At 45.8% G+C, this 26,251-nt stretch overlaps 1 protein-coding gene across 4 annotated transcripts in view; it reads left to right on the top strand.

Annotated features, from left to right (window-relative positions):
- ATF6 (activating transcription factor 6) overlaps positions 1–26,251 on the top strand; it is a 128,332-nt gene that overhangs the window by 22,086 nt on the left and 79,995 nt on the right. For all 4 annotated transcript variants that reach the window (XM_087827897.1, XM_016210462.2, XM_087827898.1 and 1 more), the window contains exons 7-10: positions 826–1,046; positions 8,639–8,824; positions 9,465–9,556; positions 21,902–22,033. In XM_087827897.1, the coding sequence (XP_087684023.1) occupies positions 826–1,046; positions 8,639–8,824; positions 9,465–9,556; positions 21,902–22,033 (631 nt within the window). The remainder of the gene's footprint in view (positions 1–825; positions 1,047–8,638; positions 8,825–9,464; positions 9,557–21,901; positions 22,034–26,251) is intronic.

The raw sequence follows: 26,251 nt of genomic DNA, 5'->3' as shown, positions 1-26,251 counted from the left end.
TTTGGTGCTCTTGGCTGGGAAGCCCAGCCTGGTGTTTAGGCCCCAGAGTCCTCAGTGGAAACCCCCACAGCTGAGATCTCCCTCAGGACCTTCAGCTGCTATCTGTGGGAGCTCAGCCAGCCCTCTTGCCTCCGCACTTCCTACGTGTCTCTATGTGGTCTCCTCTTTTCCTCCTTGTTTATGAGAGTGCTCTCCAGCTCGTCTTCAGTTGCAGTTGATTATTCAGGATGGTTTTTCTATATTTTAGTTGTAATTCCAGTTTGGTCTTGGGAGAGTGTTAGTGTAGCTTCCACTCCGTCTGCCGTCATCTTTCAGGAATCTTAACAGTTTTGATATTTGTAGCCCTGTGCTGTTCCAAGCATTGAGTTAATGAATCTCTGTTTATGTATATATAGTTTTTGGTGGTGTATTTCTAAATCCCATTAATTTGAAATATATGGTACTCTGTGTCAGTATAAAAGGTTTGTTATTTTTTAAATTTATGATATGAAAAATCCTTTTAGCACTAGTACATTTCAGAGGTTAGTGCTTAGGGAAATTTATGTATAACTTAGCAGATTGGATATGTGTGCAGTTGAGGAAAAAAAACATGGAATTATACTGTTAACGGTAACATGAAAGGGAACGAATCTGATTGGGCTTATTAAAACTGGGCAGGGAACGTCACCATGTGTGTGCTACTGTTGCCAGTGCTCGATCGGTGGTTTCACCTCCCTCATTGTGATCTTGTCTGTTGATCTACCTGCAGACCGCATCTCCATGTTGAACAGCTCTTTCTGCCACAAAGTGGTGCACACTCTGACCCCTGTCTTTTCTCTCCACCAGGTCAGACTGTGGTGCTGTCTCAGCCTGCTGTGGTACAGCTGCAGGCGCCCGGAGTCCTGCCCTCTCCCCAGCCTGTCCTGGCAGTCGCCGGGGGAGCTGCACCGCTTGCTAATCACGTGGTCAGTGTGGTACCAGCCTCTGTGGCCAGTAGCCCAGTGAATGGAAAACTTTCTGTGGCTAAACCTGTCCTACAGAGTACTGTGAGAGCTGTGGGTTCTGATGTAAGTTTGGACGCATAGTGCCTTTTTAATGCCTGATTTAAAAACCAGAACAAAACACACTTCTGTTTTTGTTGCCTGTTTTTGTTACTAAAGCATGTTTCAGTGTGTCAGTGTGCTGAAATTGCACATCAATCTTCGGTGGGAAATTAGGGTAGGGTTTGTGGTGTGAGAGTCCACTGGAAGGCTTAATTAGGTCTGCAGTGGTCTGATAAGAAGTGTGCGTGCCTTCCTTCTCTCTTCTTCCTGAACCCTCTGGACATTTCTTACGCCCCGCCCCCCAGCCCTTCACTAGTATTTATACGATTCTCGATATTACCTGACTGAAGTGTTTTTGGCAACTCATCAGATACTAGTCTGTAGACTACTTTTTAGTCGGTGTTTATATTTAACATCACTCTGACTTATGGAAGGGTTTTCGGCACTGCATAAAGATGGCTTGCTACTCTGGGGATCCTGTCTCTTAATGATTACTTGGTATTTTCCCATCTTTATAAATCTCCAAATTTCTAGCATGTTGTAGGGATTTTTTTTTAGTTTATATATCATAGAAAGTTTCCTAAAATCTGCCACTCCCTAAAACCAGTTACAGCACTTGCCAGCTAATTCTTACTTTCTTTAAAAGTGAACAAAATACCTCATATCATGTATTAAACAGTAGTACTACGTCATGGTGTAAAGTTTAATGAACATTAAAGTCAAATGATTAGTCTAACAGTAGGTTCTCTAAAATTATGATTGGGAAGGGAAACCCCATATGCTGTATGTAAAATAAAAGTGGGCATGGCCCTCGCTGGTGTGGTTCAGTTAGTTGGATGTGGTCCTGGGCACCGAAAGATTGCTGGTTCGATTCCTGGTCAGGGCACATGCATACAGGGAGGAACATGAGTGTCTGGAGCAGACATGGGTGGGACAGAATTGCACTTGACCTATGTTTATGTTGAAAACTGGAATAGTGAGCTAGGTAATATAGCACAGCGGGCAGTAATGATAGTGTGCATTTCAGGGCAAGATGGAGTGAGCAGGTGCTGGGATTTACTTTAAAACCTCTGTGGGGAGGTAATGAGCACAGGTGGGAGGAGAGAAGATGGCAAATACTGGTGATGGTTGACGTTGGGTGCATAATCTTTCTTTCCTTTTGGTGTTTGGGAACATTTCTACAGTAAGTAAATGATCAATAATAAAAATCTAAAAATATTCAATGACATTTTAATTAAAAAGCTGTACAACCAATAAAAAAATAATATTCTTTTCATAGGAGATTGAGGAGGGTAAGAATGGTGAAAGATTTAAAAAAATGATCCCTTAAAATTTTCTGTGAGTCATGAGCTTGAATGTTTCCCATCATACTCCCAAATAGAACCAGCAACAAAATATGTTCAAAGTTGTTTTTTATAATGTGTTAGGACATTTAAAATATGTATGATGAGATGTTTTCGACATGATAAAGGTAATGACTAATTGGAGCTTTATGACCACAGATCAGCCATCTGTCACAGCTCCTAGAAACATCGGTGTGATCTTAGTTTGCGTTCATAGAATCATGGCAGCCGGGCATGGGTCAGCCCAAGAGCTTAGCCAGGCTGGGGGGGGAGGTCTAGAAACCGAGTCACAGGTAGAGGAACGGTCAGGATAGGCATGACTCAGTAAACTGAGGAAGAGGGCTAAAGTAGGGCCGGCTCCTAAGAAATGAAGGTTGTTGTGTGCAAAGTGGGCTCACGATTTGGGGTTGCTCCTGAGGACCCCTGAACAGTGTGGGTAGGTTCAAGGAAGGTCCCTTTAATCATCAGATTCTTGCCTCAGTCCTTGCGCTTACTGTCTGAACCATGAGCATCTCCAGGTGGGCAGTTGCCGCATGTGCTGCTGGTCCTTTGTAGTCTCTGAACGTTTCCATGAATTATTTGTCTCTTAGCTGACGTCCTTTATAGGTTCTCATGTGAAAGACCCTGTCTGCTCTGCTTTTGTGCTGTGAGAGCGGCTGTGAACTGGGAGAATAGTTTCCTGATGAAGTCCACATGGAGGAGCTGGGACATGACAGCTGAGAAAGTGCAGAACCAACAAGCATCATCTTTTTAGCAATATTTATTGGTTAGCATTCTTGTTACTTTTCAGAATTCACAGTTGACAGTATTGTAAAGGAAAGCTTCAAGGACTGTGCCCAGTGCAGCAGACGTAATGACGGTTAGAGTGGATTTCCTGGTCGACCGCCTTGAGGTTCTTATGCTTAGTTTTCCTTGGCCAGCACGTCAGGGAGTGAGCCGAGTTCTTCAGGGTGAGTTTGCTGGTAGAGGTTTTGACTTAATGTTTATTTCAAGTAAAGAAACGTCAGCCTGGCCCCTCAGTTGGCCAAGTCACTCAGGAACCCAGAGTCAGTGGGTTCCAGAAGTGGCTGTGAGGGTACAGGCCTGCTCAGAGACACGCCCTGTGGCTGGGGGCCACCCACCAGGGCACGTGTCTGCCAGACGAGTCATGCTCTGTTAGGAAAACTTGGATTAGTGTAAATTTGTGATTTAAAATGGCCAAGAAGAAAACTTTCATTATGTACTGTTTCTTTTAAACAAAAAGCGTGGTGAAAAGTTGTAATTCAGAAAAAAAAAAGAAAAAAAAAAAGAAGGAAAGGAAAAATGTATCAGTGTTTTGTGGCTTTGTAATGCTGACATGGCTCCTCTTTCCTGCCTTTGTTGTCTTGGCAGGCTTTGTGCTGGGGCTGCTGCTGCCCTTGTGTGTGTCTGGCATTCCGTGTCCTGCTGGCCGCACTGACTGCCTCATTGTCTCCGTGAAATGGTTGCCTGGTTCAAATTATAATCTCTTTCTTCCTGCCTATTGCTGGTAAATCTGTTCTGTTTGTCTGGAAACCTCACCTAAGTTTTCAAGAAATATGGTTGGTTTTTGGCTCTGATTCTGATGGAAAAAGTGAACAGCTCCCTCGTCTCGGAGGGGAGCTCCCAGGCATGCTCCGAGTCAGTGGCAGGGGTGCCTTCCCAGGAGAGCTTGATCATCTGGCTTCAAAGGGCTACTGAGTGTTGCCAGACCTGGACCAAGCTTGCAAACTGGCGCCTGTTTCCACCTGCAGGGCACCTCCTCCCTCACCTCCACCCTTTCCCTTATAACTCATGAAGTTCACGAGACTATGGCCTTGGCTTATGGTTATGAAGTTACATTGTTTTGATTATTGGGACAAACGACCAGGAAAAAGAGTGGTGAAATTATATTGTACATCTCCCTCAGTGGGCCAAGGGGGCACAGAACCCTTCTTGGGCATCAGAGTGTGGGAACAGAAAGAAATGACTCAACAGCCTCAGAGGGTCATGGACTAAGGATGACAGCTGCCCTGACAGGAGGCCCAGGCCTTCCTCTCAGCTCATCTTCCAGAGCATGTCTTACCTTGCACCGCCTTCTAATTCTTTACCCAGTGACCTGGGCCCTTCCCATCCCAGTCCCCACATTTAGGAGTCCCTGTGCTGGGTCACCAGAGTCATCACGAGGAGCTGGGTGCCCATAGGTGTGGACATGGTGTGAAGGGGACTCCCCTGGCATAACAGACTGGAGCTTTGTATTTCTTTTTCCGGGGCCAGTGTTGTACAATGAAGTTCAAGATTTCAGGTACATCAATGCTGTGAGTGTGGAGGACGGATGTGGCCCAGCTGGATGTTGGGAGAGGAGTGCTGAGCTGGGGAACCTGCTGCTCTTATAGGAAGCAGGAACCAAGCCTCCCCACTGTCCCAAGGGAGCCACTACCTCATCTCTCAGCATTTCTTGCTGGAGACCCACCCAACCCTGAGAGATGGCTTAGGTAGAGGGGCAGGGCCTCTGTCCTTCATTTACCCACGAAGACCTGTAGTGTAGCACAAATCTCCAGAGACCCACAAGAGAGCCTTTCAAGAGAAATGTGGGTGTAAAATAACCTGTTTTCAATGCAAAGCAAAGAAGCTCCTGGAAGAACAGAATAAAGTGGCCACAGCCTAACCCTAACCTAATGCAGTACATCAGGAGAAAACACCTTCTACCCGCATCCCTTTCAAAGATGTTGTAACCACAAATCAAACTCCTGGAACAGGTCCTGTTCCAGAAACAAGGTGCAGCTCTACGGACATTGCAGCTGGATGAACTAGACTAGGTCCCCTCTTAGGCCAGGGTGTGGGCCGACTCTCCTAGACTGTGTGGCTAGCTTAGTGCTAAGGAGATAAACAGTGAATGCTACCTTTCATTAAGTAAACTCTTTAACAAAAAGACACAGAAATTATGATATTTCTTTAGGCTGTAAAGTAGAGGGATCCATAAGAACAAATGCAACAGGAAGGATTTGGAGATCTGAAAAGCCATCCCGATCCTAGTAAAAAATTACTTTTGTGCTGACTACCTTTTGGCTTTCCTGCTACCAGGGGAAAAACATGCTGTGTTAAAATATTTTCAGTTTCTCCTTAGGTGGAGGTTTGGGGCTTCTCAAAATTTATCTTGAACAAGAATTTTGGCTAGAAGTTTGATTTGTGGTTACAGCATCTTTGAAAGGGATGCGGGTAGAAGGTGTTTTCTCCTGATGTGTACTGCATTAGGTTAGGGTTATGTTGTGGCCACTTTATTCTGTATTTTTCAGTTCAGCATCTTGATAAGGTTAAAAATAGCTATTTTTTTAAGGACATGCTGATTTATATCTTAATAAATACTTCTCTCTGTTCTTTGAATTCTCTTTTGTAACCAGCCCCTGCAGACGCTGTGTAATGCTGCTGTGAACTTTCATGTACAAGTTTTCATAGTTTTTTATAACCATTTTTAATATATAAAGAGTATTTACAAGTCATTGAGAAAAATGCGAGTTGACCCAGCAATCAGATAGACAAAGTGCTGTCTGCATAGATAGTTCACAGAAGGGAACGGCAGGTTTCTTCAGTGGGAGTATCAATGCTGTGTATTCTGGAAGGGTGTGCCCTCTGAAAGCTGCTATTTTACAGATATGTGGAAGAATATTACTTGTGAACAGAAGAGAACTTTGGGTTGGTTAAAGCTGTTAAAGAGTGATACTTGGGGATCAGCAGTGTGACAGGTTTTCTGTGGCTCTCGCCGCCTTGACTGTTGAGTTCTAAGGGAAGTCTGTGTCTCCCAAGTGTCATGCACACTGTGTGGGCATGTATGGTTAGTCTGAACATCATAATTTTTTTGCCTAGGAAATAATAATTAAAATATAAATTCAGATGGCTGAAGGCAGCTTGCTGAGAGTAAAGTTGGAACTCTGTGATTCCTGTGAGCTCCAGTTATTTTCACTTTCTTCATCCTTTGTATTTACTGATAGTTTTGAGTATTCACTTTATTTTCAGCACTGTTATATTGTATCTTTTCCATGGGGAGAAATGAATGCTTGGCCACAGGTGGTTTTCATTGTTTGGTATGAGGTGTGTGCGTTGACAGCCTTTGAAACTTTAACGCTGTGCAATGTGCAGGTGCTCTCATTTTTATAGAAATCCCCAGTCCTTGTTTGAAATTTATTAAGTGGTGTGTCATCTGTAAGCCTCTCAAATTCCATAGATAATTGGCTGTTAAAGTAAGTTTGCTTTTGTCTAACTCATATATAAAGTCTCCTTCTTGTTTGTCCTATCCAGTGTGCTGTGCACATGGGTGCTCTGGGAATAAGTGTTAGTATGGACATCCTCTTAACCAGGCAGGTTACAAACATCAGCAGTCGATGGAACAAAGTGGCACTGTCCAGAGAAGAGCTTGACATCGGGAGCAGCCCCTGCATCCTGGCTGTAGCGTGTGCGCACGTGTGTGTGTGCCTGCTGCATGTGCATGTGCATCTGCTGCACATGCGTGTGCATCTGTTGCATGTGTGTGTGCCTGCTGTGCGTGTGTGTGCCTGCCATGCATGCGTCTGCATCTGTTGCATGTGTGCCTGCTGCGTACGCATGTGCGTCTGCTGTGCATGTGTGCCTGCTGTATGTGTGCACGCTTCCTGTTTGTGCATGTGTGCATGCGATTGCGTGTGTGCACATGCATGTGCATGTGTGTTCATGAGTGTATGTGCATGTTACTGAAGGGTGGGGTAGTTACTCCATAGGGAAATTTCATAGATGATGGTTTTGTCAGTCAGCAAAAGGGTAAAAAATGGAAAAACCACCCTTTTCTGATACTTCATGTGATGTTTCTTTTCCTCTGGATTCTGAGTGAAGGTTGTTGACAGTATTTGGTGCTGAGATTACTTGGTTGGCTTTGGTATAGCTGTTTCTGTGAAGTGTCATATGGGGTGGGAATTGTGCTGTAATGTAAAAATCCATATTAAGTTGTTTAACTTCATTTACTGGTCTCATTAAGAGTTATTGAACACCCCACTGTAGAATGTTTATTTTTCAAAGTCATTACTTATAGAAATCAGTAATTCAGTCTTGTGTGTACTTAAAATAACCAACTTAATATTATTTGGTGCTTCTTATGGCCGACATTTTGCTACCTCACCCCCTCCTCAAAATAAGTCAGACTCATGCTGTAACAAGTAGGGTCCATACCTTAGTTTAGAAGACACAACAGAACAAATTGTGCCCAGTAAGTTTCACTGTAATAGTATCATGGGCAGTACAGGAAAAGTAGTATCACATGGTTTTGGTACAAAATCTAGGTGGAGGGAGAGTTAACATCATGAAACAGTGGAGACCATGAGAGTGTTGAGGTGTATCTTCAAGATTATAAGGGCATAAGAAATTCAGAGAAAATCAAAACACCCAGTAGTTTAGCAGGGCCTTATAATTAGGCGTGTGGAGGAGCCGCAATGACACGGAGTATGTGGTGTAAACGCTGGGATGAGTTAGGCGTGTGTGGAGGTCACGGGTAGTCCTTTATAAGATGTGGGTTGGGGGTTAGAGCAGAAGGTTTGGGTCAGTGGAGTGGCCATGGCCTGGAAGGCCTCGAGAGCTGAGGTGGTGGCTTTTTATCTCCAATACAGCAACATGGGAAGGTTTTTTGGGGGAAGTTTTCTTAGCTGTGGTAGACAGGAAGAGATTCCTGCAGTTGGAATGGCAGGAGGCTGCTGCAAAAGTTTAGGGATGGGCTCTGAGCCTGTGGGAGGAGAGCAGGGGCAATGGGCTGGAGGGGGAGGTCAGAGGGCGTCAGAGCGGAGAGCGGCAGGAGGTGAGCGAGTGCGTGCTCCTCAGTGTGTACTGTGAGGCTCGTGCCCCCCACAGGAGATGGAGAGGGAAAAACCCAGGGAGAGGGGACATGAGTGTGGTTTGCACGTGAGTCTGAAGCGGTGGTGGCTCCACGGTCGAGTGGCCTTAGGCGTGGTCGGGTGTGTGGTCCCAGAAAATAGTTTCTTCAGAGACATCTGGCGGTGTGTGGCGTTCAGGTGCCACCAGGCGGGCTCTGAGACTGTCCTCTCGGGAAGCTGGAAGAGCAGCAAAGCCTAGAAACAGGAGAGGAAGTCACAGAACATTTAGGTTTGAGAGCCCTTATTGAATCATTGGACTTCAGTTTGAGTATATTTTTAAAAACCTGTTTTGACACAACCAGCAATGTATGTTTTGAATAACTGTTTAAAAGCAATTGTGAAAGTCAGTGTTCTCTGACCTGGTGGGCTCTGGACCAGACACCTCACTCCGCGCCACTCTTGCCAGGTGGCCGTGCTGAGGAGGCAGCAGCGGATGATCAAGAACCGGGAGTCGGCCTGCCAGTCCCGCAGGAAGAAGAAGGAGTACATGCTGGGGCTGGAGGCGCGGCTGGAGGCCGCCCTGTCCGAGAACGAGAAGCTGAGGCAGGAGAACGGGTCGCTGAGGCGGCAGCTGGACCAGGTCGTGTCAGAGGTGAGCGCTGGTGGGGAGCTGGCTCGGGGTCAGTGCCCTTTCTTTCTGAAAGGCTGGTAGGGAATCTTAAATTTCAGATTTGGTTGTATAAAATAATAGTGTTAGGAAAGGGGGCACGGTGAGCCCAAAACGCCTGCCAGAAGGAGGACTCCTGAGGGTCCCCAGCCTGCAGTCACCAGCGTCTCCGTTCCCTGCTTCCTGAGGCTCAGGGGTCTGGCCTGGCCCCCGCTTTGGTGCTCATGTGGTGCGTGCTGGTCCAGGCAGGTGGACCTCAGTTCTGTTCGTAAAGCCTGTGCTTTCAGAACCCTGCAGGACTGTCCTGAACCAAATGCACCTCTACCTTGCCCCTATCCCGTCTGCCCTGTTCCCGCGGGAATGGCCTTTTGTGTTACTGAAACAGGAACAGGGACAGGGACAGATGGCAGGAGCCTTTCGGGAGAACGTAAACTTGCTGTTGGCACCGGAGGAGCTGAGAAGGCTCTGTTCTCTTCCTCTTAAAAGTGCCATTGGCTCACCTCTGAGCTTTGTTTTATTGTTTAAGCATTTGTGTAACTGGTGAGGAAGAGCATTCTTGTCTTAGACATTGCTTCTTGTGAGGTGGACATGCAATTTACTTTAATTCATGTGGCCATTTTCTTAGAACCAGAGGCTTAAGGTTCCCAGTCTGAAGCGAAGAGCCATCTGTGTGATGGTGCTGTTGGTGCTGGTTGTCTTGAACTTTGGACCCATCAGGTGAGTGTGTAGATACGTGTTTTGATATCAATGCTAAACATTTAAATTCTTGTTGTTTATTATTTTTATTTTTTATTATTTATTAGTTCTAGTCATAAACTAGAGAAAGATGGATTTGTTTTGTTCTCAGAGACAGGGGAGAGGAAAGATTGGCTCCTCTTTCTGTTTTTTGCCTGGGTCTGGAGAAAGTTCATGTTCTTCAATGAAGGAAGCTTAAGTTATCAAACAGATCACTGGTGAGGCAGAAAAATGGACTAAGACCAAGGGCCTTGAAATCAGGCTGCCTGAGTTCAGTCTTAGCTCACCCTGCACTCCGTGACTTTGTTGTCTTCGGCAAGTAGCTTAATGCCTCCGCACCTCAGTTCCTCACCCCTCCGATGGATGTTACGATAACACCACCTCCTGCCTCAGGCTGCGGTGCTTGGGCAGCAGTGACGATGGGATGTGTGGCTGGCACCCTCCCCAGCTGGAAGGTCAGCAGCAAGATCGGCAATTCCATTTCTACTTTTGTAGGTTGGAAAGGGGATCAGGATCTGGGCATCTGTGAACATCCTGATGGGTGGTGGTGCAGGCTTTCAGCTCAGCACATGTGAGAGGCACTGTTTCCAGGTGGAGTCGGAATGCGGGAGTGCAGTGGGATCCCAGAGGTCATCTCAGGTCCCACTCACTGTGGCATAATCAACACAAGCACCATGAGCACCTGGACGTTGGAGTGAAAGGGAAATCAGGCAGGACCAGGTCTTCCGAGGTCCTTGACACCCTGGGAGGAGAGATGTGTGCAGGGTGCATGCAGGCTGGTGTGACAACAGTGTGAGAGGGTGTGTGCGGGTTCCTGGGGAGGTCGTGTAAGATTGGAAGCTGAGTCTTGCAACGTGGTGGCAGTTTGCTGGGTGCAAAATGTTGGAAAGGCATACCAAGCGTGTGAAAGGTGCAGTGATGAGGTGGCTTGACACTGTCAGAAAAAGGGACACATTTGCTGTGTCTTGTGCAGGTGGGAGCCTGCAGAGGGGAATCCAGTTGGAGAGGCAGGTGGGACCAGGTAACAAGGGCCTGGATGCTGCTGCATAAAGGGAGAGTCTGACAACGTCAGCATGTGTACTGGAGGAGCACTTGGGTGGCATCTGGAAGGACTGGACTGAGCAGAGAGCATGTTCCGTCCACACTGCCCGGAGTGCTTGCCCTCAAGGCTCTCTGTGCCATGTCCTGGGCCACCTCCTCTGGTGCCGCCTGCTCTGCCTTTCTCTCCACAGCCCCGCTCACCTTCTCACCTCGGCTACTTGAGGTGCTCACTCCCTTGTTTATTCAGACACACAGCAGGTACACTTGTGGAGCCACACTGTCTGCCAGTCCTGAGCCCAGGGCCAGGGGTGTTGATGTGCAGAAACAACTGGAGTATGAGGAGGAATTATGCAGATGTCACGTGAGATGTTGGCCTGTTTGTGAAGAAGCCTTGGAGTGACCAGTGACTCTGACAGTGGCCTTCATGGAGGCTTGGCAACAAATGCAGATGGCGGGATTTGCTTCAGGAGGGGAGGTGGTTCTGGGAGCCCTCATGAGTCAATAGAGATTTGAAAGGAAAGGCAGGAACCAAAACCCTTGAGTGAAGTCATGATCTCACAGCTGCAGAGAGGCACAGGGTGGGTGAGGGGCGGGATCTCCTCTCCATGAGCAGGTACCCTGGTCTGTTGTGGATGGAGGAGATGCTGGTTCCACTTTTTCAGTGAGGGTTGTGTTAGGAAGCTGATGGACTATACAAACGGGGTGAGGAGTGGGCAACTTTAAATACCTGAATCCCGAAGAGCAGCCGGAGGAGGCTGGTGGAGGCTCTAGGAACCGGAAACCAAGGTGTAGGGGGAACCTGAGGAACTATTCAAACCTAAAAAGCATGTTAAAAGGCTTAGATTGAAGAAAAGCAACAGTGAGAAGAGCTGGAAGGAATGAAGAAATATCAGAGCACCTTGACAAGTTGGAACATCTCCAGGCACCAAGAAGAAAACAGGAGGGAAACTGGCCCTGAAACTCACACAACCAGGGACGCTTCTTCCAGAGAAAATCGGGCACCGACAGTGAGATATTGAAGCCTCAAGAACAGCAGCAAGGATTCTAAACACTGAGACTTGCCCCTGAACCTAACTCAGGCGAGGGCACGTTCCGCGTGTTTGCTGTTCTGAAGCGTTTCTTGATAGACACCATCACTGGTGGCCTCTGCACTGCAGGGTGGAGCTGGCCGGGGAAGCAGGAACCCCCAGCGAACCTGGTTTGTGCCACTGGACGACATTCATTGAACACCTTCCACACCTGTGGCCTTATGTAGCCAAGTGCCATTATGTTTAATTGGTACAGAAACTGTAGGCTTTTAAAAAACAGGTTGTGAGTTCTAACTGAACTTTTCTCAGGTACCACAAAACCAAGTTCGGCCAGAGAGAGAATTTTAATCAGAGATTTCCAAAGCATTTTACCTGTAGAAGGCTGAACTCAAAACAGGCCACGTTACCATGTGAAGGTGTTAATGTTGATTCTGGTGCTCAGGGCAGGATCGAACTTGTGTGCTTACTGGGGTTGGTGCAGGTGAGAACACGAATAACCTGCAAGGCTGGCAGACATGGGCCTGGTGTAGGAAACTCCCTCACGGCCATTGGCGATGAAGTGCAGATACATCTTACATTGGAAGGGGGGTTTGTCACAGTCACGTGCAACAAAATGGACCTGGTTGAGGGGTTTGGGGCTACTGCATAGTTATCACACAGAGAAAGAAAATACCCACCAGACTTAAGAGGGTTATATTTCCTGACCTCTCGCAGGGGATGGTGAAGGAGGCATCTAGCTGTTTTTGGCACAGGATTCAAGGATTGGTCCCACTCCTGCAGCCTGAAAAGTAGTGGCTCTCAAATGGGAATAACCTCCTCCTCACATGCTACTCTCTGGGGTGGATTCTGGGATTATTTTTTATTTTTTTAAAGAAATATGTCTTTATTGATTTCAGAGAGAGGAAAGGAGAAAGATAGAAAGAGAGAAACATCAATGATGAGAGAGTCATTGATCGGCTGCCTCCTGCACGACCCCACTGGGGATGGAGCCCGCAACCCAGGCATGTGCCCTGACTGGGAATCGAACCTCAATTGCCTGGATCCTAGTCGATGCTCAACCACTGAGCTGTGCCCGGCCGGGCAGATTCTGGGATTATTAATCCTAGTTTATTGTGAAGGAACTAAAATTTAATCCAGGTTTCTTTTTAAAATTGTCATGAACAACTGTCTTTTCTGCGAAACCATGAAGTGTTTTCCCTCCACCCTTGTTCAAGAAACCTTGAGGACGCTGTTTTAACACAGTGACTAGCGGTGCAGAGCAGCCTCAATCCACCAGGAGGCGATGGCTAGAAACCGGTCAGAGCTCATTTATTTAGTGGCTGGACTTAGGACATAGGAAGGGCTTCTTGGAGGCCAGAAGTAGAAAGGTCCTGTGAGCCTGGTGGCGAGCTCGTCCTGCAGGCGTTCCGGACCTTTTTGGCCTAGAGTCTGGCGACAGGAAAGAAAGCTCTGGAATGAGCTAAGGTGGGAAGTCATGGATGGGCCCTCTCCACACCCTGCCCAGATAGAGCTGGAACTCCCAGAGAAAGGCATTTTGTTGCTGAAAGAGGGACTGCCATTCCCACAGGGAGAGAGCTTCTAAGAGCCTGCCTTGGTGTTGGCTTTGAGTAGAGTGGAAATAAAGAAAAAGTCTTCCCAGGAATTTGTCACCAGAAGCCCTAACTGGTGCAGGTTTGAGTCTGAATTTACACTACTGATGTGACCTTCCCCTAACCCCCAAAACAAACCAAACATGGAGCTTTGGTGGCCTTGCTTCATGAGAGCCTTGCTCAGACCCGGCCTGACCGAGTCACTCCAGAGTGTGGTTTGCACTGCATTCTGTGCTGATGCCTTTTTGTTTGATTTGGAAGTTCTGTGGTTGTTTTAAATTTGTCTTCATGACTGTTTTGGCATTAGGCAAGTTTAATTCCTGCCCTAGACCCCGAGGACTGATGTAAATGTCAGACTTGTTGAGACGTCCAGGAGGTGGGCTGGGCAGGGGAAGGAACAGCATTCATTTGAGATGCTTGTAAAATAGTTCTTTGTGGAAGGAAGTTGAATTAATTTAAGAAAAGGGGGGGAAAGCAAGGGAGGAGAAATGGAAAACAGATTAATTTCGATGGAAAAAAAAGAACTTCCGGAAGGTCCTGTTAGCGACATAGAGTTTGACCAGCAACAAGTTGTGCTAAAAATACTCCCCTCTTTATAAAGCGGGGTGACAGCAGCTGGAGAGGCATCGGTCTGAGATGACTTGCAGCCTGTTGTCAGCTCGTTGCGCCCTGAGTCCTCCTGACGGTTGAGTAAGGGTAGGACAACAGCCTCTATCACAACAGTTTGATGTTTTGCACTTGTCCTACCTCCAGAACAGTTGGGATGGCTCTTTTGGTTTCCAACGTAGCTTTACATGATCATCACCACAAAATCCTGAAAATTGCTCACTGAGCCCCACGCCCACCTGTGGAATCTGGTAGGGTGGGGCTGTCACTTGTTTTAAAGGAAGCATTTTTCTCAGGTGATTCTGTAGTATGTCCAGGGTTAAAACTACTGTGCAGGTTCCTATTTCTTTCTGTCTATACAGTGGCCCCTAAGGTAGTGGCTGGAGCACTTATGCAGTAACACCAGAAGGTAGTGTGTAAGAGAAGTTCACTGTGTCTCTAGACAGACACTGTGTTTATAGGTCTGTTCGTATAACTGGGGAAATAAATGTCTGACTTCTGTGGGACAGGCAGGAGCCAGCGTGACCTGTGAGGGGAACTTCTCCTGGCACATGGGTGGCCTTGAGAGACTCCGTCGTGCACGTGTTCCCTTGGCTTTAAACCACCACCATCACCCTCCTTTTCCAGACAGTGAGGCGGCGTCTGCAGGAGTTTCGAAACATGCTGGGTCTTCAGGACGTTAGCGAGTGATGGGGTGGCCAAGCCTTCTCGCTTGTTCTGGGTGACATGCGGTCCCATCACCAGATTGCAGTCTTTGTAGTTTGTGACAGACTGGACAAGGAAGGGGAATCACACTGTTTTCTTAGGAGACGATGTTAGGAAGGAGGTGATTGCGCCAGGTGTGGCGCTGAGGTCGCTCGTCTGGAACTGCTGTTGTCAGCTTTCTGTGGTTTCACAGGAAGAATTCTGGTTCTTATCTGGGATGAGCCTGTCCCCAAACCTGCTCCAATTCTTTTTCTTTGCTGAGCGCATTTCGCTGTATGATGTCACTATTGGCTGTGGGTTAAAAGTTACTATATAACTTAAGTGTCAGAATTCAAACCACCAACTATACATAGTTTCGTTCATCCATATTTTTAAATGAGATCTAATTCAGGTTCCTGGCCACCACGCCTTCCACATTTATCAAAGTGACATGCAAACTGGAGGAACGCAGTGCGCCTAAGCACCAGGCATCGCTGAGTCCAGCCTGCGAGGGCTGCACTGCCAGGCAGTCATCCCCCCAGAGGCAGTTTACCCACGTTCTTCTGAAGACCGTGTGCACAGAGCAATTGCTTCTGTCTTCCTTTAACCTCCACAGAGTTCATCCTTTGTTTTTATTTGTTTTTTATTATTATTATTTTTAAAAAATATTTTTATTGATTTTAGAGAGAGGAAAGGAGAGGGAGAGGGAGAGAGAGAGAAACATCAATGATGAGAGAGTCATTGATCAGCTGCCTCCTGCACGCCCCCGACTGGGGATGGAGCCCGCAACCCGGGCATGTGCCCTTACTGGGAATCGAACCCCGATCGCCTGGATCCTAGGTCAACGCTCAACCGCTGAGCCACCCCCGGCCGGGCCATCCTTTGTTTTTAGGACAGGCTTAGAGTCTATCAAGTGCAGAGCTTGGCTGATTTCTGTAGTTTCGCCTTCATGTGAGTATGTGCTGCAGGCTCATCGGGAGCATCCATGCCTTGGTCACGTGGTGCTCGGCTGCCATTTCCCCAAACTCGAGTTGGTATGAAGAAGGGAAAGGCAGTTGAATGGGAACCTCCATGCTTTGCCAACTTCTTTCTTTACCTTGAGAGTCACTGTGTCCTTTTCAAAGAGGAAGGAGATGTTGTGGGAGCTTCTGCTGCCTCTGTCTGGAGGGAGGGGTCAGTGGGAAACTCGGCCAGGTGAGAAAACTGTTGACTGTATGTTGAGGTCCTTTCATGTTTTCTTAAGACCACAGATCTCAGGTCACACAAACAGGTCAGTGGGTGGTTTGCTAAAGTGGCTTCCCAGCCACCACATTCAGTACCTAGTGTCTCTAGGTGGAACCCTGGCAGTAAACTGCAAGCGTGGATAGTGAAGAACAGGTCCTTCCTGCAGTGAGTGGAGGTGCCGCCTGATACTGAGGCTGTGCAGGAGACTTTAAAGGTAGGAAAATATACATGCAGTTATGACACATTGCTTAAGCTTTGGGATGGTTTGCCATTAGTGCCTCTTTTGTCTCCAGGTTTGAGCTGTTGTGTCATTTCAGTTACCGTTTGACACTTAATATTTCAAGTCCATTGTGGTGCGTGTCAGCCTGAGTTTTGTGCTGTGTGCTGAGGCTTCTTGGTGTTTGCGTGTCCTGAACACACACTGGTGTCAGTATGGCGAGTCCACAGCCTATTTATCACGATCCACTGTCTCTGAGAAGCTGCAGCTGGGGAGTTACAGATAATCTGTAGGCCTGTGTGGCTCTCAGTCCTGTCACCAGAATTCTCAATAAGCAGCTTACTTTCATTTTTCTTCCCCATGTTGTGTGAATTTAAAAATGAGAGATAAATGGAAATAAGACAGGAAAAGAAGATGAATAAAAGTGAAGATATGGAGAATAATATTAATATTCATAGTAATTGTTATTGACACTTGTATTCTAGAATAATCCCGGTTGGCTGTGAGTTGGTACTGTGCTGTGTTGGTAAAGGCAGTGGTTTTTGTGTGTGTGTTAAGCTATTTATCAAACTCTTACTGTGCATCAAGTACTGGTCTAAGGGCTTTACATAAATAATTCCTCCCAGGACTAGAAGCTGAGTGTGACTGTCCCCACTTTGCAGATGAGGCGCTGCAGGCACAGCTGGTGTGTGGCAGAGCTGGGATTCTCAGTCTGTCTTTGGAGCCCTCGCCTTAACTGCTAATAGAGCAGCAGCTACTCAGCCAGAGAAGAAGTTGGTGTTCACAGAGGGAGGAGTTAGGGCCAAGACCCAACAGTTCTGCGCGTCCCTGAGAGGTTAGGATTGACTGTGAAATGAGAAAGCCTTCATTTTACGAATTGACTCGATTGACGTATAGGCAGACCTCGGAGACTTTGGGCGCTCAGGTCCAGACACCATTTACGCTATGCTGTAGATTATTAAGTGTGCAGTAATAGCATTATGTCTAAATAACAATGTACGTACCTTAAATAAAAATACATCATTGCTAAAAATGCTGACCGTCTGAGCTGTCAGCGAGGTGCAGTCTTTCTGCTGGAGGAGGGTCCTGCCTCGCTCTTGATGGCTGTGGACTGATTGGGTGGCTGCTGAAGGTTGTGTGACTGACAATTTCTTTCAATAAGACAGCAGTGAAGTCTGTCGCCTTGTCTCTCTTCCTTTCACCAGTGATCTCTCTGTAGCACGAGGTGCTGTTTGGTACATTTTACCCACAGTAGAACTTTTCTCAGAATTGGGGCCCGTCCCCTCGGACCTGCTGCTGCCCTTTATCAGCTGAGTTTACATAACGTCCTGAGCCCTGTGCTGCCATTCCAGTGTTCCTCACAGCACCTTCCCCAGCCGGCCCTGCTGTAAGACACGCTGTCGCTCGCCCACCGGAGCCTGTCCTCTTCCAGCACTTGCTGCCTCGTGTCTGCTGGAAGTGGTGCAGGAGATGTGCTTGACGCGGGCGCCACAGCCTTCATTTTAATAGTGCGGAGTCCGCCTAGTGCCATAGAGCCAAGCACAGAAAGTGAGATACGCCTGTAAACAGTCACAGCTGCCTCTCTGACGTGGAGAACCTTCAGAGGCGCCTTTTTCAAGCGAGAGGACACCTCAGACTTGTCTGCACAGAGACTTTTCCTATTGACACCAACACTGGCTCCAGCCTCCACACGTGTCGTGTGTTAGTGGTCTGATGCTATGTACAGACCATCCCAAACTTGAAAGGCTTAAAACAACAGTCATTTCCTTTGCTGAATAAAACACCTGCATTTTGGGGAGGGCTCTTTGCTCCGTGGTGTGTCACCTGGGGTGGCTCTAGTTGGACGACCTACTTTAAAGAAGGCTCAGTCCTCATGGCCAGCAGGTTGGTGCTGACTCTCAGCAGGGCCCTGAGCCAGGGCTGTGGGCTGGGGTCTCATTTTCCTTCATTTGGGCTGCTTCACAAGCTGCTGGCCTGCCTCACCGTGTGGTGTCTGGGTTCAGGAGTGAGCACCACCTGTTGGAAGACTGCTCTGCTGAATGAGGGAGAGAATCTCAGGTTGTTTCTTACTGTGCTGGCTCGCTTGCCGACTGCAGACCACACGTTTCTTCTCAGGGTCTGGTAGCCCCTGGTGCTGAGAAGGCTGTTAGAGGGTTTTTTTTATCTTAAGTTGAAGATCTCTATTTTTTTCAGTCACGTTTCTGTTTCTAGTAAATTACCCCGAGTCACTATTGGCCTGTGGAAGTCATCTGTGAGCTCTTCAGTGAGCAGGGAAGAAACTAGATTTGTAGATCTCCCCCAAGAACTCTCTGCCTTTACCTCATTGCACTGAAAATGCACAGTTTCCCATTCCTAGATCTGGAGGTGGTATAGTAATGAGATTGCCACCTGCCATTTTTGAGTTTTGGGTTAGTTTTCCTAAAATAAGGTCTAGGTTTTTCTCTTGGCACGAAGTGGAATGGTACATAAAGTTCACTGATTTGTTGTTAAAAAGAGAAAAAAGGAAGGCCTCCTATGGGCCAGGCATTGTCTTAGAACAAAGCAAAGGTCTCTATTCTTCTTAACTTACATTCTAGTGAGGGCAGACAGTAAATGCAGTAAATAAGTAAAATGACATCGTTGTAAATTCTAACAAAGGGATTAAGTAGGGCGAGTGGTTTTACCAGGGTGAAGGGTCGCTGGAATTGTAGTTGCAAGTAGTGATCATTGCGAAGTAGTCGTTTGTACCAGCCAAGGCTTCATGTTGAGAAGCTCCCACAGGGTGTGTGGGGAAGGGCATTCCTGCAGTGGGAACAGCCAGAGCGAGGCCAAGTGGAAGTGTGCTGGCTTGTGAAAGCCAGTGAAGGCCAGTGAGGCTGACAGCAGGTGGCGAGTGGTAGGAGATGACGCCAGGGGCTTAGATGCAGGGCAAGTATATGAGGCCTTTGTCCTCGGAAGGCCTTCCCCAGGACAGAAATGCAGGGCCATCCGAAGGCTTGAGCAGAGGAGCACCGTGTGACAGTCTGGCCTGGGTTTTCAGTGGGCCCTGCAGTTGCGTCGTTGGCAATAGCCTAAACCTGGCAGGCGGGAAGATCAGCCCTGCCACTCACTGCCATGCCATCTCTGGGGCACATGGACCTCCAGAACCTTCGGAAAACCCTGTGAGATATTTGATGTTTGTTTTTTTTCCTTTTTCCACGTGAGGAACTGGGGGCGGGGGGCTCAGAGCCACACCTTGAGCCCAGGTCTCCTGTTTCTGGGTCCATGCTCTTCCCACCTTCCTGCGTTGAGCCAGAGGTCAGCTCATGTGCTCAGAGGTCATGTGCGGCCCTCTGGTCAGCAGCTGCAGTCTCAGCTGCTTGTGGACTCCTTTGGGGGATGAGAACCAGTGGTATTCTTACCTGCTGAGGTGGCTAGACTTTAAAATTGCCCTGCTTGAACCATACGAAAGCAGGTTTGCAAAGGGTGGGATAGGTTGGGAGATGTGCCATTTTTTGCTCAGCTACTTGGTATGAAAATTGGGCATCTGAAATCATATCTTAAGGATTAAGTGGCTTCATAAATAATCTAAAACAGTTGTTGGCTTTTAGCATTTCATAAATGAAAAAGTAAAGTAACAATTCTTATAATACTTTTCCAGACCTTTGGGGAAATTGAAATTGCTTGTGTTTTATTAATCTATGTGCTCCAGGCACGTTGGCCCACAACATGAGCAAGTTTATTGGTGTGAGGATTGTTTTGTACTTAAAACTGTGTGACTTGCAGGAGCGAGGAGTAGAGAGCAGTATGTTCTGATCCTAGAGACATAGCAGCTTCTGTTTTCCTGATATTTAGTTCACTTTAAAATACTGGATAGCCAAAAGTGACATCGAATGATGAAAAAACACTCATGTCAAGAACCTGAAAGTCCACAGCAATGCCCGCTGCCTCATACTCTTCTGTGTGTTGGTCTGTCACAAGGACGGTCAGCGCCACTTGTGTTTGTGGTGTCCCAGGCATCCTGCCCACCTTGCGCCCTGGTGGTGAAGTAATGAGAACAGGGAGAGAGGCACCTGCAGGCACTCAGATGGTTAAGTTAGTTTGCATGGCCATTTCTTAGGGTTCAAGCATTTACAGCTTTTTGAGCTTGTCCTTAACGTAGCTTAGAAAATTAAAAAGTACAGGGAATGGAGACCAAATGACAAAAGCAACTTAAAAAATAAATGAAAAACTTTAAAAGATTCTTTGTAAAATTTCTTAATATGTAACCTTTCAAAACGACATCCTGGGCCAATGGGTGGATAGTAAAATTGAGCCTCTTGGGCTGTCTGGATGCTGATCTTTGCTGTGCCACTGGCCCACTTGCTTGTTTACAAGGCTTTGTTGACTCCACAGTGGTGGTGTTGTAAAGACTATTTGGTGAAGTCTGCTGAATGACACCTGAGCCCTTTGGCTAAAAGAATCCAGTGACTGCAGTCGCTGTGGTGAAGGCTTGTTGTCCTTAGGCTGTGACAGTAATCCCCCCTGGGCCAGTGGAGGGCCAGTGGAGAAGCAGTGATCACATAGAAGCCAAACAAGTGGACATCCAAACTGACTCCAGCAGGTGTGGCTGCTGAGTGAGGATGCCAGTCCAGGTCAGACTGAGTGGACCACACGGCCATGACACTCTGGGCACCTGCCTGTCACTCACAGATGCAGCCGAGAAGGGAAGTGCCAGTTGTCACAGTGGCCGTAGCATCACGTGAAGAACAGCCACCAGTAAGGGCTTTTTAAAGCTTCCAGCTGTTAACAGTTCTGCACTGATTTAATTTTAGATCATCCACACACCGTGCAAGTGGCCCTGTGATGCACCTTTCCTCATATTTGGAGGCAAACTACCATACTCCGAAGACTGTATAAGAACACAGGCCCATAGCTGCCTCTTCATTAACCTCATGTCTCTCCCACTCTTCCTCCCTCTGGGCAGAATCTGGTCTCCTCCTCTGGGCTTCCACATAACTAGGGTGGGTTATGTGCGCCGTGGTATAGAATAAAGCTCATACACAGAATAGGGTACCGATGAGCCAGGTTTCTAAGCCCATGATGAATGGGTTGATGTGTTAGACGTGTTCAAGAACTACTGCAGTATTTTCTATGTAAGTGTGTGTTTTTGTTTACCCCACATACTTAGGTCCATCAGGAAAACGTGCATTGATGAATGAAGCTGTTAGCGGGATAGGAAGAAGTAAATAGGAAATTTTATTTATTACTCACTTATTTTTTAATCCTCACCTGAGGATATTTTTTCCACTGCTTTTTAGAGAGAGTGGGAGGGAAGGGGAGAGAGAGAGAGAAACATCGACTTGAGAGAGACACATCGATTGGTTGCCTCCCGCAGCTGCCCTGACCAGGGCTGGGATCAAACCTACAACCCAGTTACGTGCCCTTGACCAGGAATCGAACCCATGACCCTTCGGTATCTGGGCTGACGCTCTAACCACTGAGCACATGTAAATAAAAATAGAGGTATTTGATAAAATAATTTATGTTGGCTTTATTTGATAGCCTGCCTCCTAGGATTGTGAAAGGGAATGCATTTGGCTGTTGATACAGAAACTCCTGTTTCACTTGAAGGACCTCCTCATTGGAGAACTTACTCAGTTATCTGAGTTTAGAATTTGTTTATGTGCATGCTATACTACTTTTAAAAAGTATGCTATTTCTATATATACTAACATAGAGTAAAGGATGTATAGGATACTGACCTTGTCTAAACAGCGTATAAATAGGTACTTTTATACTTACAAAATTTATTTTCAGAATTGTTTTCCATATGTTCAGCATGCTGGACCGTGGCTCGGGCCGTGGCTCTGACCACGTCAGCGTGCTGTGCTTGCTCTGTGCTGGGACCTGCGTGGGTGCTCCGGTGTGCTTCAGAGCTACACGCAGCATGTGTGCATATTTTTATTTCACCTCTTGTTTTGTATTTTTAAACATTCAGCATATTGGAACAGGATTCCAGGAGAATGAATCCTAGTGTGAACCCTGCAAATCAAAGGAGGCATCTTCTTGGATTTTCTGCTAAGGAGGAGCAAGACCCACCTGACAGCATCATCAGGAAAGACAGCTACAGGTGAGATGGATGGCGTGTGTGCTGGGCTGCTGTAGCGAGGCTGAAACAGGTCCTATAGCACAGCCCACACCTGAAGCACGGTACACAGTCACTGTGGCTAGGAGTGCGTTCACTGTTAAGGTTGGTCCTAGGAATAAACTTGCTTTCTGAAACCTCTCCCTGTTTTAGAATTCTTATAGAGACGTGGTCTTAAAGTCTCAGTTTTTCTGCACTAATATACATTTTGAAACATACACAGTATATACATATTATGTTGTATGTGATGTCTTTAACATAGTTATGTTACTTACCATGTGTGCTGGGTGTGATGTGGTTGAACCTATTTTTAGTCATCAGATAAAATCATTCATACTTGTTTATTATGATCTTTGTTAAATTTTTCTCCCTTGTTAAAATTTAATACTGTCTTGGTAAATTTTCATATAGCTTGTCAATCGTAAGAGACAGTGTTGTGGAAATAGAATTTCTACGTTTTGTTAACTAGAAGAAGTTAAACACGTAGTGGAGTTAGTGGACATATTCAGAGTTGTATACTTTTTGATAAGCATTTCTCTGTGTTATTTGGAATCTTAATGAGAGCCAGACGGAGCCAGGTCTTTGACTGACAGCAAAGAGAGGTCGTAGTGGCAGTCGTGGCAGTTGTGGTGCAGTGTGATGCTTGACAGTCATTGAAGATTTGTTTACTCTGAACTCGGTGAATGTAATAGCTGAGGCCCATAGGGATCCTTCTGCTGATTTTCACTGTTACACCCCCACTGCTGAGTGTGGTTAGTACCATAGTCCCGCAGGCTTGTCTCCGTTTTGCCTTCTTGGAAAAACTGCTTGTACTGTGCTCATTTTTTCAGGCATCTGTGGTCTGTAAAGCACGATGCTGCGTGTGGCGAAGGATTTGGAGGATTGTATGGCAGTGTAATGCAACAGAAATGTGACTGATGCCACGGTGTGGAAAACACACTTCGTGACTTCTGAAATACCAATCTTGGTGATCCTTTAACAGTGTCCCTGGGTGTTGCCAGAGTTTAATAGTGTCTTTAATTTTACAAAATCTGTCTGAGTTTGCTGTACATGTTTTGCAATTTTGAGTCCTGTTGTTCACATGAGACCATCAAAGCGACATTTTAGATTTAATAGTCTTTGGATTTATGAGAGTTGAGAGTGTGTCCCTTAGGTATATGTAGCTTATTGATTAGATATCTGACGTTATAGTCAGGTGACCTTTACAAAATTGTTACTTGTTTCCCACCTGTTTGTCCACAATGGAGCAGGTGGCTCCCAGAAAGGTGTGCTTGGGTCATCCTAGTTCCACCTGCATGTCTAGATGACTTCCAGGGTAACTCACAGCTTTCACAGTAGGACATGAAAGGCAAGCCCTCTCTCTGTCCCTAGCAATGTCACCACAGTGCAGAGTAGGGGCTACAGGTCTTGGTAAAAATGGAAGAGATTCTTGGCTATAGGCAAGTCTCTTGTAATAGCTACAGCAACTTGGGAGATTTAAGTAGTTATCAGTCCAGTAAGTTGATGTTCTTGCTTTTATCATTATAAATGCTGAATAAGAGATACTAAGAGTTTGCAAAATATTTGACACAGATTGGTTTGGAGCAGAATTTTAGGTGATTTATTTGTACTCTGCCATGTATTTATTTATTTATTTTCAAAGTAACCGATTTATTTATTTATTTTATTGGAGTGACAGTGATTAATATGAATGTATAGGTTTCAGGTGTAGGTTTCTATGTTACAAGATCTTGTATATTGCTCTGTGTGCCTACCACCCAACAATATTTCTTTATTGATTTTCTGTTCAGTTTACTTGTCTAGAATTGTCAGTAGAGTATTAAGTTCCCCAACTATGATTTTTTTTTGTTTGTTTTTGCTTTTTAATATATCTTTATTGATTTCAGAGAGAGGAAGGGAGAAGGGGAGAGAGAGAGAAACATCAGTGATGAGTTATTGATTGGCTGCCTCCTGCACACTCCCCACTGGGGATTGAGTCCGAAACCCGGGCATGAGCCCTGACCAGGAATTGAACCGTGATCTCCTGGATTCTAGGTCAACGCTCAACCACTGAGTCACGCCCGGCTGGGCACTATGATTGTGTTTTGATCTGTTTCTCCCTTTAGTTCTGTGAGTAGTTGCTTTATATATTTCGGTGCTTCCTGGTTTGGTGCATATAAAGAAGTGTTATGTTTTCTTGATGTGGTGTCCCCTTTATCACTATGAAGTGTCCATCTTTGTCTCGTGTTACCTTTGTTGTCTTGAAGTCTATTTTGTCAGCTATAAGTGTGGCTACACCTACTTTTCAGTGGATGCTATTTGCTTGGAGAATCATTTTCCACCCTTTTACTTTGAATCTACCTTTGTCTTTGCAGCTTAGATGTGTCTCTTGTAGGCAGAATGTGGTTGGGTTTTGTTTTTTGATCCACTTTCTATTCTGTGCCTCTTTATTGGTGAATTCACACCATTTACATTTAGGGTAATTATTGATGCATGAGTATTTCCTGTAGCCATTTTATCTTTTGTTTCCTCGTAGCTCTGTGCTTCCACTGGTTCTTTTCCTTTGTGCCTCTGTTGTTTTTGTTTGCTGATGATCATATTTCTTTCCTCTGTGACCTCTTTTTTTAAGCTGTGTGTCCTCGTTTGGGTGTGGTTACCATCAGGTTTATAAAAAATAAATTTGCATATATGCAGTACTTTTTTTTCCTTTTGAGTGCATCTGATGTCCATCCTTTTTCAGTTCAGACCTTTATCCCCTCCCCTTTATGTTTTTGTTATCACAAATTATCCCTGTTTATGCTATAAGTTTGTTGGTGATCTTACTCGTAGTGTTGTGACCTTATGTTCTTTGTTTCAGGTAGAATAACTCCCTTGAGTATTTCCTGCATTGGAGGTTTTCTGGTGATAAATCCCTCAGCTTCTGTATGTCTGGGAAGGTCCTTATTTCTCTTTAGTATTTAAAGGATACTTTTACTGGAATATTATTCATGGCTGGTAATTTCTCTTTTTCAGACGTTTGAATATTTGGTTTCACTCTCTTCTCTCTTGTAGAGTTTCTGCCTTGAAGTTGGATGAAATTCTCATGTGTTTTCCTTTGTAGGTCACCTCCTTCTTTTCCCTGGCTGCTTTGAGAATTTTTTCTTTGTCATTAATTTTTGACAGTTTTAATACAATGTGCCTTGGAGAAAGCTTCTTTGGATTGAGGTAACTAGGTGTTCTGTTTGCTTGGATTCAAGGATCTAGTTGTTTCCATAGGTTTTGGAAGTTCTTATGCACTATTTGTTTGAATAGACTCTCTGTTCCCTTCCCCCTCTCTTCTTCTTCTGGAATGCCTAATATTCTAATATTGCCTTATCTGATGGAGTTTGATAATTCTCGTAGAGCTCTTTCATTTTTCTTTATGTTCGGGTCTCTCTCTTCTTCCCTCTGCATTATTTCTAGATTCCTATTTTCAATATCAATAATTCTATCCTCCATCTGGTTGGCTCTGTTTTCTGTGCTCAGTAGCTCATTCCTAGTCTCCTTAATTGCATGCTTCATTTCCAGGATTTCTGATTGGTTCTTTTTTTTCCCTTAATATATATATATATATATATATTTAATTTTTATTTAAAATATTACAGATGCCCCTTTTTTCTCCCCATTGACCCATTCCACCCCGTCCCATGTCCCTCCCCAGGCCCTCTCCACATCATTGTCCATGTCCTTGGGTTGTGCATATATGTATATAAGTTCTTTGGTTAATCTCTCCCCCTCCACCCACCTGCCCTCCTCCATCCTCTGAGATTCCTCAGTCTGATCCATGCTTCCATGTCATTGACTCTGTTCTGTTCATCAGTTTATTAAGTTCTTTAGATTCCACATATAAGTAAGATCATGTGATATTTGTCTTTCTTTGCCTGGATTATTTTGCTTAGCATAATATTCTCCAGGTCCATCCATACTGTCCCAAATGGTACGAGATACTTCTTCTTTACAGCTGCATAGTATTCCGTGGTGTAAATGTCCCACAGCTTTTTTATCCACTCATTTACTGATGGGCACTTGGGCTGTTTCCAGATATTAGCTATTGTACACTGTGCTGCTATGAACATAGGGGTGCATATATTCTTTCTGATTAGTGTTTCAGGATTCTTAGGATATATTCCTAGAAGTTGGATCACTGGGTCAAAAGGCAGCTCCATTTTTAATTTTTTGAGGAACCTCTGTACTGTTTTCCATAGT

The sequence above is a fragment of the Miniopterus natalensis genome, chromosome 19 (genome assembly GCF_054644295.1).
Source record: "Miniopterus natalensis isolate mMinNat1 chromosome 19, mMinNat1.hap1, whole genome shotgun sequence".
Lineage (NCBI taxonomy): Eukaryota > Metazoa > Chordata > Mammalia > Chiroptera > Miniopteridae > Miniopterus > Miniopterus natalensis.
The sequence above is the reverse complement of the archived record's forward strand: the minus strand, read 5'-3'. Positions and strand labels throughout refer to the sequence as shown.